Source organism: Cynocephalus volans, chromosome 8, assembly GCF_027409185.1.
Source record: "Cynocephalus volans isolate mCynVol1 chromosome 8, mCynVol1.pri, whole genome shotgun sequence".
Classification (NCBI taxonomy): Eukaryota; Metazoa; Chordata; class Mammalia; order Dermoptera; family Cynocephalidae; genus Cynocephalus; species Cynocephalus volans.
In genome coordinates, this window is record NC_084467.1 from 47854816 (window position 1) to 47870705 (window position 15890).

The 15890-nt window shown below is 36.7% G+C and overlaps 1 protein-coding gene across 4 annotated transcripts in view; it reads left to right on the top strand.

The window, feature by feature from the left end:
* The window catches only part of PRKAA2 (protein kinase AMP-activated catalytic subunit alpha 2), a 92831-nt gene that overhangs the window by 33142 nt on the left and 43799 nt on the right, over positions 1-15890 (top strand). For 2 of the 4 annotated variants that reach the window (XM_063107107.1, XM_063107106.1), the window contains exons 2-3: positions 10648-10712; positions 12373-12514. Coding sequence is in view for 1 of the 4 variants with exons in the window: in XM_063107105.1 (XP_062963175.1) it covers positions 12373-12514 (142 nt within the window). In the remaining 3 variants the exon portion in view is untranslated. The remainder of the gene's footprint in view (positions 1-10647; positions 10713-12372; positions 12515-15890) is intronic. The other 2 variants (XM_063107105.1, XM_063107108.1) reach the window with 1 other exon arrangement.

Genomic DNA, 15890 nt, shown 5'->3' on the forward strand with positions numbered 1-15890 from the left:
AGTGTACATTTCTGTAGCCTACTTTTTAAGTCAGACCATTCTGAATATACCCTGAAAATTTTAAGGAACTTCTTCCAGCTATGTTTGGTATAGTGATAGATTTCATTTTACTTACATAGGTAAATTATGGTGATAGACCTGATGTAACTTATACAGGCTAATAATTTCCTGGGAGGACAGTACTATGAATGCCATGATTCCAATGAGAAAATTTTTCAAATGCCAAAAATAGCTTACAAACAAATTTTGTACACAGGTCAGTGACTCTATAGAAATGTAGGAAATACTACATATAGCTACTGGTCCAATGGAGTGTGTGAAATTAAATAGTTATATTCCTTTTGTGGACTGAAGTTTTCCCTTCCCTGACATAGTTCGAATTATTATGCAATATTTCTGTAGCCTTTACGCACAAGGATATTTCGGCAACTCTAGGCTTTGTTTGAGCCTAGCAGAAAAATAGGTTATAATTCAGCCCTAAAATAATCAATAATTTTTTAACTGTTTCTTTTCTTTGTTTTATTAGATGTGGTAAAATCCAAAGTTATGTGATATTTTAAAATTCATTGAAGTATTTGGTATGAATTAATGTGGAATAATGTATAGATGGAGAAGTGTTCCAAACTATACTTCATAAAAATTTTAGGGTCTGTGCTTGTGGTAAAAAGTTCTGGACTTCATTTGGGAATGATATTGGGAATTTGAAAGATTATAATCTTATCTTTGTACAAAACAATTGTGTATTTACACTTCCAAAATACAGCTTTGTGAAGTCCTGCATCATGTTCATCAAGAAAAATATGTCAGAACTGGAAAGCATCCAGAAAATGGCAACTAAAATCATTAAGAGGTGGGAGTGGGTTGAAAGATGTATACCCTGCAGTGTGGGATGATCCTTGGGGATATAATTAGAAAAATCTTAGAGTTGGAAGGGGAGTTAGTCTTGATTTAGTCCAGCTTGTTACTTAATGCAGAAATTTATCTTATGGTAATCCTGACAAATGGTTGAGCTTCTTCCTCTGTTTGAATACTGGATGGTGTAAAGAGTGTTGATTCTGTAGACATGCTGCCTGGGTTTAAATCCCGGCCCTACCACATACTAGCTGAGTGACTGTGGGCACATTCTTAATCTCTTTGTGCCCATTTTCCTAGCTTACTATTGTCAGAAGCTGTGTTCCTGACAACAGACAAAGACCACAAGGGACCTGACCTCTCACTCCCTCCATCTTCATCTGTTATTCAGAGATGAACTGAGAATCGAGTAAATGTTAGATAGTGTTATACATTTTGTGGAAAAAAGTATATTCAGGGTACAGTAGTTATCTAAAAAAAGGAAATTTTTAGTATAGGCCTGTAGTGGATTGTATTATGTCCCCCCAAAACTCATGAAGCTTGAATTGTATCCCCCAAGTTTTATGTATTAGAAACTTAGCCCCCACTGTGACTGTTAATATGGTGGGAACTCCTATTATGGTAATTATAAGGTGGGGCCTTGAAGAGGTGATTGGGTTGTAGGACTGTGCAGTAATGAATGTATTAAAAATGGTGGTCAGGGGCATGGCTCTGAGGGCTTTAAAAGAAGAAGAGAGTCTGTCTCTTTCTCTCTGCTCTCTGTGCTTCCACCATCTTGCAATGTGAGACCCATAGGTCACTCTCACCACCACCAGATGGACTTTGGACTTCCCAGCCTCAGAAACTGTAAGCGATAAATTTTGTTTTTCTTTATAAAATACCCAGTTCCATGTATTTTGTTATAAGCAACACAAATGGACTAATACAAGGCCAGAGTGGTGAAAAGAAAGGAGGTGAGGAGAAACTTCATAGAACAGATGACTCTGTTTAAAGAATTTCTATCAATTATCCCCAGTTCTGCCTTCCAGAACAATATAAATTGTTCCATTCCTTCTTCTGTGTGACAGCTCTTTCCTTTATCAAATGTAAAATTATAAAAGGCATAGTTTGAATGTAGATTTTTTCCCTTAAAATTCTATAGCTTTAGAGAGTATTTCGCATAAAATTTAAGAAAAACAAAGTGGACCCCTAATGGGTGATAATTTTGTAGAGTTCTTTAGCTCTTTAATTCAGTAAATTGTATGGGCTATAAATTATAATTTATTTCCATCAATTCACATATGGTTGCTCAGCAAAATTCGAAATTTGAAATAAATTTCAACCTTTTGACTTTATTTTATTTCTTAATTTTATTTTGTCAATATACAATGTGGTTGATTATTGTGGCCCATTATCGAAACCTCCCTCCCTCCTCCCTCTCCCGCCTCCCACTCAACAATGTCCTTTCTGTTTGCTTGTTGTATCAACTTCAAGGAACTGTAGTTGGTATGTCTTCTTCTCCCCCCCCCGGTTTTTTTTTTTTTTTTTGGTGTGTGTGTGTGTGTGTGTGAATTTATTTATTTATTTTTAGCTCCCACTGATAAGTGAGAACATGTGGTATTTCTCTTTCTGTACCTGACTTGTTTCACTTAATATATTTCTCTCAAGGTCCATCCATGTTGTTGCAAATGGCAGTATTTCATTCGTTTTTATAGCTGAGTAGTATTCCATTGTGTAGATGTACCACATTTTCCGTATCCATTCATCCGATGATGGACATTTGGGCTAGTTCCAACTCTTGGCTACTGTAAAGAGTGCTGCGATGAACATTGGGGAACAGGTATACCTTCAACTTGATGATTTCCATTCCTCTGGGTATATTCCCAGCAGTGGGATAGCTGGGTCATATGGTAGATCTATCTGCAGTTGTTTGAGGAACCTCCATACCATTTTCCATAAAGGCTGCACCATTTTGCAGTCCCATCAACAATGTATGAGAGTTCCTTTTTCTCCACAACCTCGCCAGCATTTATCGTTAAGAGTCTTGTGGATTTTAGCCATCCTAACTGGGGTGAGATGGTATCTCAGTGTAGTTTTGATTTGCATTACCCGAATGCTGAGTGATGTTGAGCATTTTTTCATATGTCTGTTGGCCATTTGTATATCTTCCTCAGAGAAATGCCTACTTAGCTCTTTTGCCCATTTTTTAATTCGGTTGCTTATTTTTTTCTTGTAAATTGTTTGAGTTCCTTGTATATTCTGGATATTAATCCTTTGTCAGATGTATATTTTGCAAATATTTTCTCCCACTCTGTTGGTTGTCTTTTAACTGTTAATTGTTTCTTTTGCTGTTCAGAAGCTCTTTAGTTTGATATAATCCCATTTGTTTATTTTTCCTTTGGTTGCCCGTGCTTTGGGATTGTATTCATGAAGTCTGTGTCCAGTTCTATTTCCTGAAGTGTTTCTCCTATGGTTTCTTTAAGAAGTCTTATTGTTTCAGGGTGTATATTTAAATCCTTAATCCATTTTGAGTTGATTTTAGTATATGGTGAGAGGTATGGGTCTAGTTTCATTCTCCTGCATATTGATATCCAGTTCTCCCAGCATCATTTGCTAAAGAGGCTGTCTCTTCCCCAGTGTATAGGCTTGGTGCCTTTGTCAAAGATCAGATGTCTGTAGGTGTGTGGGTTGATTTCTGGATTCTCTATTCTATTCCATTGATCAGTGTGTCTGTTTTTATGCCAGTACCATACTGTTTTGGTTATTATAGCTTTATAGTGTAGTTTAAAGTCAGGTAGTGTTATGCCTCCATCATTATTTTTTTTGCTCAGCATTGCTTTGGCTATGCGTGGTCTTTTGTTATTCCATATAAATGTCTGGATAGTTCTTTCCATTTCTGAGAAAAATGTCTTTGGAATTTTGATGGGGATTGCATTGAATTTGTATATCACTTTGGGTAGTATGGACATTTTCACTATGTTGATTCTTCCAGTCCAAGAGCATGGGATATCTTTCCGTCTTCTTGTATCCTCTCTAATTTCTCTCAGCAGTGGTTTGTAGTTCTCATTATAGAGATTTTTCACCTCCTTGGTTAACTCAATTCCTAAGTATTTTATTTTTTTGGTGGCTATTGTAAATGGGCAGGCTTTCTTGATTTCTCCTTCTGCATGTTCACTATTGGAGAAAAGATATGGTACTGATTTTTGTGTGTTGATTTTGTATCCTGCTACTGTGCTGAAATCATTGATCAATTCCAAGAGTTTTTTTGTAGAGGTTTTAGGCTGTTCGATATATAGGATCATGTCATCTGCAAACAGGGACAGTTTGACTTCATCTTTTCCAATCCAGATGCCCTTTAGTTCCTTCTCTTCTCTGATTGCTCGGGCTAATACTTCCAACACTATGTTGAATGGGAGTGGTGAGAGTGGGCATCCTTGTCTAGTTCTTGTTCTTAAAAGAAAAGCTTTCAGCTTTTCCCCATTCAGGATGATATTGGCAGTGGGTTTATGATATATGGCTTTAATTATGTTGAGATTCTTTCCATCTATACCTAACTTATAGAGGGTCTTTGTCATGAATGAGTGTTGAATTTTATCAAATGGTTTTTCAGCATCTATAGAGATGATCATATGGTCCTTGTGTTTGATTTTATTAATATGGTGTATCACATTTATTGATTTGCGTATGTTGAACCAACCTTGCATCCCTGGGATGAATCCCACTTGATCGTGATGAATAATTTTACGTATGTGTTGCTGTATTCTGTTTGCTAGTATTTTAGTGAGGATTTTTGCATCTATATTCATCAAGGATATCGGCCTGTAGTTTTCTTTTTTGGTTATATCTTTACCTGGTTTGGGTATCAGGATGATGTTTGCTTCATAGAATGAGTTTGGGAGATTTGCGTCCGTTTCAGTCTTTTGGAATAGTTTGTAAAGAATCGGTGTCAATTCCTCTTTGAATGTTTAGTAAAATTCTGCTGTGAATCCATCTGGTCCTGGGCTTTTCTTTGTTGGGAGCTTTCTGATAACAGCTTCAATCTCCATTATTGTTATTGGTTGGTTTAGATTTTCTACGTCTTCATGGCTCAGTTTTGGGACCTTGTGTGTGTCCAGAAATTTATCCATTTCCTCCAGATTTTCAAATTTGTTGGCGTATAGTTGTTTATAGTAGTCTCGAATGATTCCTTGTATTTCAGATGAATCAGTTGTAATATCACCTTTTTCATTTCTTATTTTTGTTATTTGAATCTTCTCTCTTCTTTTTTTTTTTGTTAGCCATGCTAATGTTTTGTCAATTTTATTTATCTTTTCAAAAAACCAACTTTTTGATTCATTGATCTTTTGTATTGTTTTTTGGGTTTCAATTTCATTAAGTTCTGCTCTGATCTTAATGATTTCTTTCTGTCTGCTAACTTTAGGTTTGGACTGTTCTTGTTTTTCTAGTTCCTTAAGGTGAAGTGTTAGGTTGTTCACTTGCCATCTTTCCATTCTTCTGAGGTGAGCATTTAATGCAATAAATTTCCCCCTTAATACTGCTTTTGCAGTATCCCACAGGTTTTGGTATGATGTATTATTATTTTCATTAGTTTCAATAAATTTTTTGATTTCCTGCTTGATTTCTTCTTGGACTCATATATAATTAAGTAGAATGCTGTTTAATTTCCATGTGTTTGTATAGTTTCCAGAATTTCATTTGTTATTGATTTCTAATTTTAATCCATTGTGGTCTGAGAAAATACATGGGATAATTCCAATTATTTTGAATTTGTTGAGACTTGATTTGTGACCTGATATGTGATCTATCCTGGAGAATGATCCATGTGCTGATGAGAAGAATGAATATTCTGAGGTTGTTGGATGGAATGTTCTGTAGATATCTGCCAAGTCCAATTGGTCTAGAGTATTGTTTAGATCTTGTGTTTCTCTGCTGATTCTTTGCCTAGATGAGCTGTCCAGTATTGACAGTGGGGTGTTCAGGTCCCCTGCTATTATGTTATTAGTGTCTGTTTCCTTCTTTAGGTCTAATAGAGTTTGTTTTATAAGTCTGGCTGCTCCAACATTGGGTGGATACATATTTATGATTGTGATATCTTCTTGATGGATCAGTCCTTTTATCATTACATACTGTCCCTCATTGTCTCTTTTTATGGTTTTTAGTTTAAAGTCTATTTTGTCAGATATAAGAATAGCTACTCCAGCTCGTTTTTCTTTTCTGTTTGCATGGTAAATCTTTTTCCATCCTTTCATTCTTAGTCTATATGAGTCTTTATGGGTGAGGTGGGTCTCTTGAAGCCAGCATATAGTTGGGTCCTCCCTTTTAATCCAGTCAGCCAGTCTGTGTCTTTTGTTTCGGGAATTTAAGCCTTTTACATTAATAGCTGTTATTGAAAAGTGTTGATTTATTCCTAGCATTTTATTGATTATTGTTTGGTTGTCTTAGGTGTCTTTTGTTCCTTGCTTTCTGATTTAGTGTTTGTTTTCTGTGTTTGTTGGTTCCTTAGGTTGTAGATAGCCTTTTTGTTTGTTTGTTTTCTCTTCATGAATGCCATTTTTATTATACTGGTGGGTTTTGATTTTTCTTGGGTTTTTATGGCAGTGGTAGTTATTTTTCAGGAACCAAACCCAGTACTCCCTTGAGAATTTCTTGTAAGGGTGGTCCTGTGGTGGTGAACTCCCGCAGTTTTTGTTTGTCTGAGAAATATACTATTTGCCCTTCATTTTGAAAGGATAGCCTTGCAGGGTAGAGTATTCTTGGCTGACTATCTCTGTCTTTTAATATTTTGAATATATCATCCCATTCCTTTCTGGCTTTTAGGGTTTGTGATGAAAAGTCTGATGTTAGCCTGATTGGGGCTCCCGTGTAGGTGATTTGACGCTTCTCTCTTGCATCTTTTAATATTCTCTCTTTGTCTTTGAGTTTTGCCAATTTGACTATAACATGTCTTGGAGAAGACCTTTTTGGGTTGAATACATTTGGAGATCGTTGAGCTTCCTGGATCTGAAGATCTGTGATTTTTCCTATACCTGGGAAGTTTACTGCCACTATTTTGTTGAATATGTTTTCAATGCAATCTCCTTTTTCGTCCCCTTGTGGAATACCCATGACTTGGATATTTGAGCGCTTAAGGTTGTCTGATATCTCTCTCAGATTTTCTTCAATGCCTTTCATTCTTTTTTCTTTTTTTTTGTCAGCTTGTGTTATTTCAAACAGCCCATCTTCAAGTTCAGAGGTTCTCTCTTAAACTTCCATAAGCCTGCTGGTTAAACTCTCCGTTGTGTTTTTTATTTCGCCGAATAACTTCTTCAGTTCGGCAAGTTCTGCTACATTTTTTTTCAGAACATTGATTTCCTTGTACATTTCCTCTTTCAGGTCCTGTATACTTTTCCTCGTTTCCTCATGATGTCTAGCTGAGTTTTCTTGTATCTCATTCAGTTTCCTTAGAATTACTGCTCGAAATTCCTTGTCTGTCATTTCAAGGGCTTCCTGTTCTATAGGATCTAGAGCTTGATAGTTACTATCCTTTGGTGGTGTACTTTCTTGATTTTTCGTATTTCTGGTATCTTTTTTTTGATGTTTATTCATTGTGGCAGGGGGTTTCACAGTCCACAGTTTTGACACTATTGACTGACTAAGATGTTGCTGTGGTTGGCAATTTGGTATGGCTACCTCAGTGACTGCTCAGTTGGCCTGTAGTGCCTTGTGTGTGTGGTTGCCTTGGGTCTTGGGCCTCTCTGGCGAGCCACCTCTCTGGTCAGCTTGGACTCTGCCGGGCTGCTTGATCACGGGGCAGTACCACAGAGTGTGTGGTCTCTGCTGAGCTTCCACCTCTCGTGCTGGACTTCTCCCTGTTCCATGCGCTCTGGCCCGGGCTGCTGGGATGCGCCGAGGCACCGCAGAGCATGTGGTCTCTGCAGAGCTTCCCCTTCCCCTGCAGGATGTCTCCCTGCTCTGTGCACGCTAGACCGGGCTTGGGATGGAGCCCAGTCGCTGCGGTGAAGCCTACCTGCTGCTGGATCACGGGACGGCAGACCCCCCACAGGGTGTGTGGACTCTACGGAGCTTCTGTCTCCCTTGCTGGACATCTCTGTGCTCCGTACGCATTGGGCCGGGCTGCTGGATCGCGCGGCAGCAGTGTTGTCCCCGTGGAGTTCCCGCCTCCCCTGCCGGACGTCTCCCTTCTCCGAGCGCACTAGGCCGAGCTGGGAATGTTGCCAGGTGCCTGTGGTGAAGCCTACCTGCTGGATCACGCAGTGGCGGCCCCACAGGGCGTGTGTTTCTGCGAGCCTCCGCCTCCCTTGCCAGACATCTCCCCACTCTGTGCATACTGGGCTGGGCTGGGAATGGAGCCGGGTGCCTGCGGTGAAACCTACCTGCTGGATCTCGCAGTGGCGGCCCCACATGGTGTGTGGTTTCTCTTAGCCTCATACAACGCCTTGCCTTCTGTTTCTATGGTAATACAGATCTAAGAGTTTGCTCTCCCATCTTCTTGCTTTGGCCAATTCCTCAACCTTTTGACTTTTAAAGTGTTCTGAGTGTATTATTTAGATTCAGCAGTGAGTGCAAATCTTCAACACAAAATTGGCTTAAGCAAGATAGGAGTATTTTTGTTCTGTTGCCAAAGTCTGAGCAGTTGATTTATACTGTTATCATGCCTGATGGTTTCAAAAGCACTGGCTTCTCTCTTCTGTTGCTCCCCCTTGCCTAACTCTGACATCAGGGTTCAGAATGATGGCTTTGAAATCCAGGCTTTGGGAAGGAGGAAGAGATGAGGAAGAAGTTGCTAGGGCTATTTCCTACATGTCATTGTCATTGACATGTCAGTGGCCAGAACATACTCACATGGCCACATCTAGTTACAAGAGATGCTGGATTGCAGTCTATATTCTGGGTAGACTTGTGCTCAGGTGTAATTTGGTCATCTTATATCTGGGAAAGAAAAGTACAGTAGATATTGGGGGATACAGCTAGCCATGTGAAAGAACTTATTTGTTTACCACTTATATCCCAAGTGTAATGGAAGTGTAATTAGTGCAGCACTTACCACAGTGGGCATTCATTAAATAGCTACTCAACACATGAATGTACCTTACTGCTCCAAACAGGTATTGATTTGCATATTTACTTATATATATACATGATAAGTTTAGGCAAGTTCTTCCATCCTTGGTGTTTTTATAGTGTTCTTTCTCATTTACCATTTACAAATAAGGTATCCTTGACACAGTCTTCAGACAGATATACTGCCATACAAAATTCATTTCAAGTCTTTTATTGCAGTTGGTTTTTTCCTCCTATTAAAGAAATCTTTTAAAAGATTTACTTTTAAAATCTTTTTTCATTTGTCTATGACCAACGCAGTCTTTCCATGTAGAAAGTACTCAGCAAATGTTTTTAAATTAATTAAATGGATGGGAATAAAACTTTGATGGAATCCAAGCCTTTTCTTTCAATTTCTTTTCTTTCAATTTACATAAAGAAAATTTGATGTCTGTAATATACGTAAAAGAAATTCTTAAATTTGTTTTTATTACAATATATTTAGGAATAGTCGTTTGGCTTTCAGATGGAATGTGATTATGACACATTATTTGGATTTAATTAATTATGGCTAAGTACTGATTCACTCAAGGAGTTATTAGGCAAAAGAGGCTAGTATAATTCATCAAAAAGAGGGGGAATTCTTAATGCATTTCACTCTTTTGACCTCAGATATCTAATTAGCTTCTCATTGTGCTTAACCATTTTAAGGGAAAATGCCATTTCTTTTTCATTGTTTCATAGAGAAATTTTCCTTTATTTATAAAGATAAATGAGTCAGTTATTTCCTCAGATATCACAGACAAAGTAAGGAGTGAATTCATTTACTTTTTTGTTTGCTTGTTTTCCAGATTATAACCATGCGGCATTAAAAAACAAAACACCCATTTACTTGGCTGTTAAGAGTCCTTGGTCTTCTTTGATCTGGAAAGATCACATATGTTCTCAGTAGACAGTAATTTTAGTTATCAAATGGGAAAGGAAGAATTTAATTCTTATTCCCTATCGTATTGACAAGGGTATTGCAATGCTGGTTAATTTTATTGAGGTTATCAGGGATTTGAAGAGAGAAACATACTTATTAGGCCATCCAGGCAAGTGTTTGGGTATTATAAAATTCCCAAAGGTGACTAATAAACTACTTAAGCATCAAGAAACCATTTAGGTTATTTTAATTGACTAGAAAGTCTCTGAAATCAATGTTTTTCTTGAGCCCTGGCAATATATTTTGGAATGTTTGTAAGTTATGTTGCTTGAACTTGATTTCTTCCAATTTGATTGTTTTATATGCTGGCAAAGTAATTTTCCAACTTCATTAAGGTTTTTGAGATAATTTACTGCTTGAGAAAGTTATTAAGACAAAAATAATTTCCAGTGACAGGAAACTCAGTTCTTACGTCAGTCTGTTTCATGTTTGTATTACTCTGACTTGGGCATTATTGTGTTGTGGTTAAACATGCTGTCTCTGAAGTCAGACAGCTTCTAGTCACATGTTGTGCTACCACTTACTAAGTGACCTTAGATGAGTTATTTAACTTCTCTGTGCCTCATGTTTGTCATCTGTATGCTGGAGAATAATATACTTCATAGAGGAGTTGTAGGGTTGAGTGAGCAGGGCAGCTAGCACTTAGAATAATGCTTAGTTCATAATAAACACTTAATAAATGTTATTAATTGTCACTTTGGTCATTGTTGTTAATATTTTTGTCATATGAGTTGAAACTTGACTCCAGGAAATATTTTGGAGAGAATATCAGCTGACTCCTTTGTTTCTAGTATAATAGGCTGTGTGCTGACCACCAAATGAAGTAGAGGACACAGGACTGGCAGAGAAAGAAGAGGTGAATTCTGAATTCAGTTTTGAATGTGTTAAATTTGAGGTGTTTGTGGGGTGTTAATCTTGTAATATATGAATTTGAAGGAGGGGGCAGAGTCATTGTCATATGGGTGGTAATTAAAATTATGAGAGATGGATAAGATAACTTAAGAATCTACCTTGGGCCTATATTAGAAACCTGGGGACACTAACCTTTAAAGAGCAGGTGGAGGACATAAAAGAGCCCATCTGAGAGTAAAAAAATGAGGAGAGAGCAATGCCACCTAAAAGAGGGAGTAATCAATGGTGTTCGATGTAACAGAGATTACAGTAATCTGAGAACTGAAAAAGTATCCATGGCTTGATGATTAATGGGTCTTTTGAGACACTTTGATTTCAGTAGGGGAGTGGAGGCAGAAGAATGAATTTAGGAATGGTGATAAGAGAAGAAATGTAGACTACTGTTTTGAGAAATTTGATGAGATACATGTTGGAAGCTAGTGGTAAGATACAGGATGGATGGAAGACTGGATGGGATGTTGATAAGCTGAGAAGAAAGAGCTATGAGAAAAGACAAAGGGTGAACATGAGAGCATAGAAAAGATGGGTTCGAGGGCACAAGATGATGAGTCTGGCATTGAAAGGAGGAAGGCCACAACATCTCTGAGACTGGGGGAAAGAGGGATGTAGATATAAGTAAGCTTTTAAGATAGAGGAAATCACTCCTAAGGACTTTATTTTCCTGCTGTTGTCTGCTGAAAGGAGTGAAGGGTTGGAAAGGTGTTTTGAAGAGAATGGTGAAGGTTTGGAATAGAATAGAGGGAAGAAGGAGAGGTGGCTGACAAATCTGTTTCCTGAGTGAGGGAATTTTTTTATCTGAATAGTATTTAAGGACATCACTATTAATGTGGATACTATGAATGTGTTATATGAAAAAGGGGAAGGACTGTTGTTTCATTTAACATAGCATATATTTATTTAGTATCTGTATGTACAAAACAGTGTGCTCAAGTATTTCCCGAGAGATTCAGATGAGTACTCTTATTCGAGGAGGGTATGAGCTAATTGCTCGGGTCATATGATTTGTTACAAACACAAAGGTTTGTAATGTATTAAAAATGGCAAATGACCTATGAGTTTTATAAACGTACTATGAAGGTTTGAAAGAGATAGATATTCCATCAAATGGGGAGAAAACAAGAAGACTATGGAAAAGGCAAAAAAAGGGCTACATGTGAATTTTCTGATGAAATAGTAATGAAACTACTGTAGTTGTGAGTTTTTATTGTAGTAGTTATTTATTCTTTTATAATACAAAGGCTTGCAATAAGCAGAAGAGGAGAAATAAAGAGATGAACAAAATACATTGAATTCTGTCCAAAAGATGTCCTAAAGTTGATTATATTTTTATGTAGGGATATAGAATTCAGTAATCCTTTCCACAAATATTTAATGAACATATCTGTGCTAGGAGCTGAGGATACAGAGATGAGTGAGATATAGTTTCTCTCCTCAAGGATATATCTAGTAGAAGAGACATACGTAAAAAGAGAACTTCAGATCTGTGCAATAAATGATATAAAAAGTGTATATATGAGTAAATGAATTGAGGGCACAGTGAAAGAAAACATGAATAAATAATTATGTTGATATGACAGTAAATTTTTCCTTTTTCTTTTCTTTAGTTGGAGAACATCAATTGACAGGCCATAAAGTGGCAGTTAAAATCTTAAATAGACAGAAGATTCGCAGTTTAGATGTTGTTGGAAAAATAAAACGAGAAATTCAAAATCTAAAACTCTTTCGTCATCCTCATATTATCAAACTGTAAGTATTTTTGTACCTAATAATACAAAAGAGAGACTGTCTTGAAATATTTTTTAAAGAAATTTACAAATAATTGTCTAGTTAACCTTTTACAAAAATGTCATTTTTTCATATTTATACTCAACAAATAATTCATTTAACCTTCATCAGTTCTTTTTTGCACACTCTTGGTTTAGAATTAAAAGTTATTGTTTGAAAATTGGTACTTTCTTAAAGTGGTGAATGCAGCCTTGGAAGTTGACTCTTTAGTGTTCACCTTAAATGTCATTCAGGACTTTGTTATTCCTGGGTTCATCTTTGTAATTTTTTTCCTAGTCACTTTTCATTAACATATCAGAGTATTTTCTTTTTGGAAAGGTAGAAAGTAATTGTTAAACATTATCCACCATAGTATGTTACTTGTAGAACTCCAACTTACCATAATTACCAATAATAAAGCTTTTAGGAAGGCATATGCATTTTTTTTGAGTAAGTTAGAAAGTTAAAAGATAAATATTGGGAGGTAAATAAATAAGCTAGTTAAGTTACTTGAAAGATAAATAAGATAAAATCAACTAGACTTATAGAAAATTTAGACATTATGTATGTAGTACATATTATCAAACTAAGTATTTTTCTATCTGATAATACAAAAGAGAGACTGTCTTGAAATATTTTTTAAAGAAATTTACAAATAATTGTTTAGTTGACCTTTGAAGTATTTAGTATTCCTTAAAATTGTTTGAAGTTGCAGTTTAATATTTATTGAAAAATCTAAAGTAGAAGAGAAGGGTAGAAGAAGAGAGTCAGAGAAAGAAATTTGAGCATGGAAGCAAGGTCTGAGTGACACAATGTGAGAAGGACTCAACTGGTGGTTGCTGGCTTTGAAGATGGAAGAAGGGGACCATAAGCCAAGGAATGCAGTGGTCTCTAGAAGCTGGGAAATGCAAAAAAATGGATTCTGCCCCTAGAGCCTCCAGAAGGCAACACACCTGTACTGACACCTTGATTTTAAGCCACTGAGACGTGTGTCAGACTTTTAACCTATAGAACTGTAAGTTAATACATCTGTACTATTTTAAGCCACTAATTTTGAAGTATGGCAGCAATAGGAACAATTATTGCTGTGATCTGAAACATTCTTGTAGTCCTAACTGCTGTATTTATCCTTAGTGAACTATTGTGAATTGGTTCGTTCATGATGGAGCTCATGCAGTGCATCTTGCCAACAGAATGAATATGCTGCTGACTGTTCAGAGCAGGCTATTTTAGGTTTGGAGTGAGGTTGGGTGACCTGTGGTGACTCAGTTCTTATACCACTACCACATAACCCTCATTCGTATAGGAAGCCTTAATGTCATGTGATCTTCACTTGAAGTTGACTTAATCATAAATGTAAACAAAAAATGAGGTCACTGAAATTGCGTGGCAGTACTTGATTATGAGATTATCATGCAGGACCTATAAGCTGGATGGTTTAGAATATGTATATAGAGATTTTTTAAGATTATAATAAGAATTAAAATACTGCCTATGAGCTTGGTGACTCGAGATCTCTCCCATCCTTTGATTTCTTAACTTTACAGTGGGATAACTCATTGTGTTATTTGAGGATTAAATGTGTTTGCACTGGCGTAATGCCCAGTATTTAATGAGAATTGGCCCAAAGCAGGAATTGGCAACCTACAAGCTGATTCCAGTCCTCTTTCATGATTCCAAATGGTTTTAGTTAACTGAAACAGTACATATCTGACTTCTACTCCATGTTAGTAATGATTTTATTCTAGTTACTGAGTCATTTCTAAGCTCTCTTTGTTCTTCCCTACTGAGTGGCTACTTCCTATAAGAGGAGAAAGCTGAAATGGTCAAAGTATCGTATGCCAGAGTGAGAGTGGAGAAGGAAGAGCTAACTCTGTATTTGCCTTATAGCTTGACTTCATCACTTTTAGAATGCTAACCCTGCAAGACCCCAAGGAAATTTTTCCCATATGGGGCCTAGTTCCTGTTATGTTACTAAAAACACCAATCAGATTTTGTCAATAAGTAGTTGCAATTGTCATGAGAATTTAACTTATTATTTTTGATGTCATATTTACCAGTGTTTTCTTGCCTCCATTTAAATAATTGCTTCTAATTGTTTAATTTTCATTTGACTAATTATCTCAATCTGATTTAGGATTATTTAATTATTTGCTGTTTTGTTTTCTGAAGGAGTTATAGAACATTCTCAGAGTTGGTCAGAAAGTAATTTCCAAAGGTGAATTTAATGTTTAAAACTTCCGCCTTACAACCTTAAGTTTATTAATTCATTCAGCCACATTGCCTCTTTGTGAATCAGAATTTAGAAAAACAAAACCAAAAAAACCACTCATGTATTCTTGCTACAGAACAAGCTTATTGACATAGCCTCTGCATAATGTTAGTGACTTAAACAGGGAGAGAAACCTGATCCTTTGAGTAGTTTAGTTTGTTTTGTGCACTCTTGGACTAGCTGCCAAGAATAGCTTCCTTGTGGCAAAATGGAACTCTGGAATTAGCAGTTGGAACGCAAAATACCAGGAATGAAGGATATTTATTTTATGATTTCTCTATTAATTCAAGTTGAAAAAAATATCAGCCTATACCCACTGCTAAAAAATTAAAAGGAGCAAATAGGATTTAAAGGAAAATCCAAACTTTACCATGAACTAGAATTTGTTGAATTTATTTTTGTTCTTGTTTTTCTTTCCTCCATAGTTCTTAGGGAAATTTGATTTTAACGGTAAAAAGATGAATACTTTCTAATTTGATAGAGATGGCTTTGCCTGTCTACTCTTTTAGTCTTTATCTTATTTAATCTATTGACAGCTTTTTAACATTGTTCGCCACCACCACCTTGAAATGTCGTAGTCCCTAAGTGTATTAGTCTGTTTCTGTTGCTTATAACAGAATAGCTGGAACTGGGTGATTAATAAAGAAAAACAAAATTTATTGCCTACAGTTTCTGAGGCTGGGAAGTTCAAAGTCCATCTGATGGTGGCAGCAGTGACTCAGGGGTCTCACTTTGCAAGATGGTGGAAGCAGAGAGAGCAGAAAGAGAGACTCTTCTCTCTTCTTTTAGGGCCCTCAGAACCACACCCCTGACCACCATTTAAAATCCATTCATTACTGCACAGTCCCATGATCCAATCACATCTTCAAGGCTCCACCTTTTAATTACCGTAATAGGATTTCCCACCTTCTTAACAGTCACAGTGGGGGCTAAGTTTCTAATACATAAAACTTGGGGGACACCATTTAACCGTCAGTGAGTTTTGGGGGGACGTAATTCAGTCCACTACACTAGGTTTCCATGTTTTTCTTTTTCATTCCTGCTTCTTCTTAAAACTTTCTCTTATGGACCCCTGTTTATCTTCCT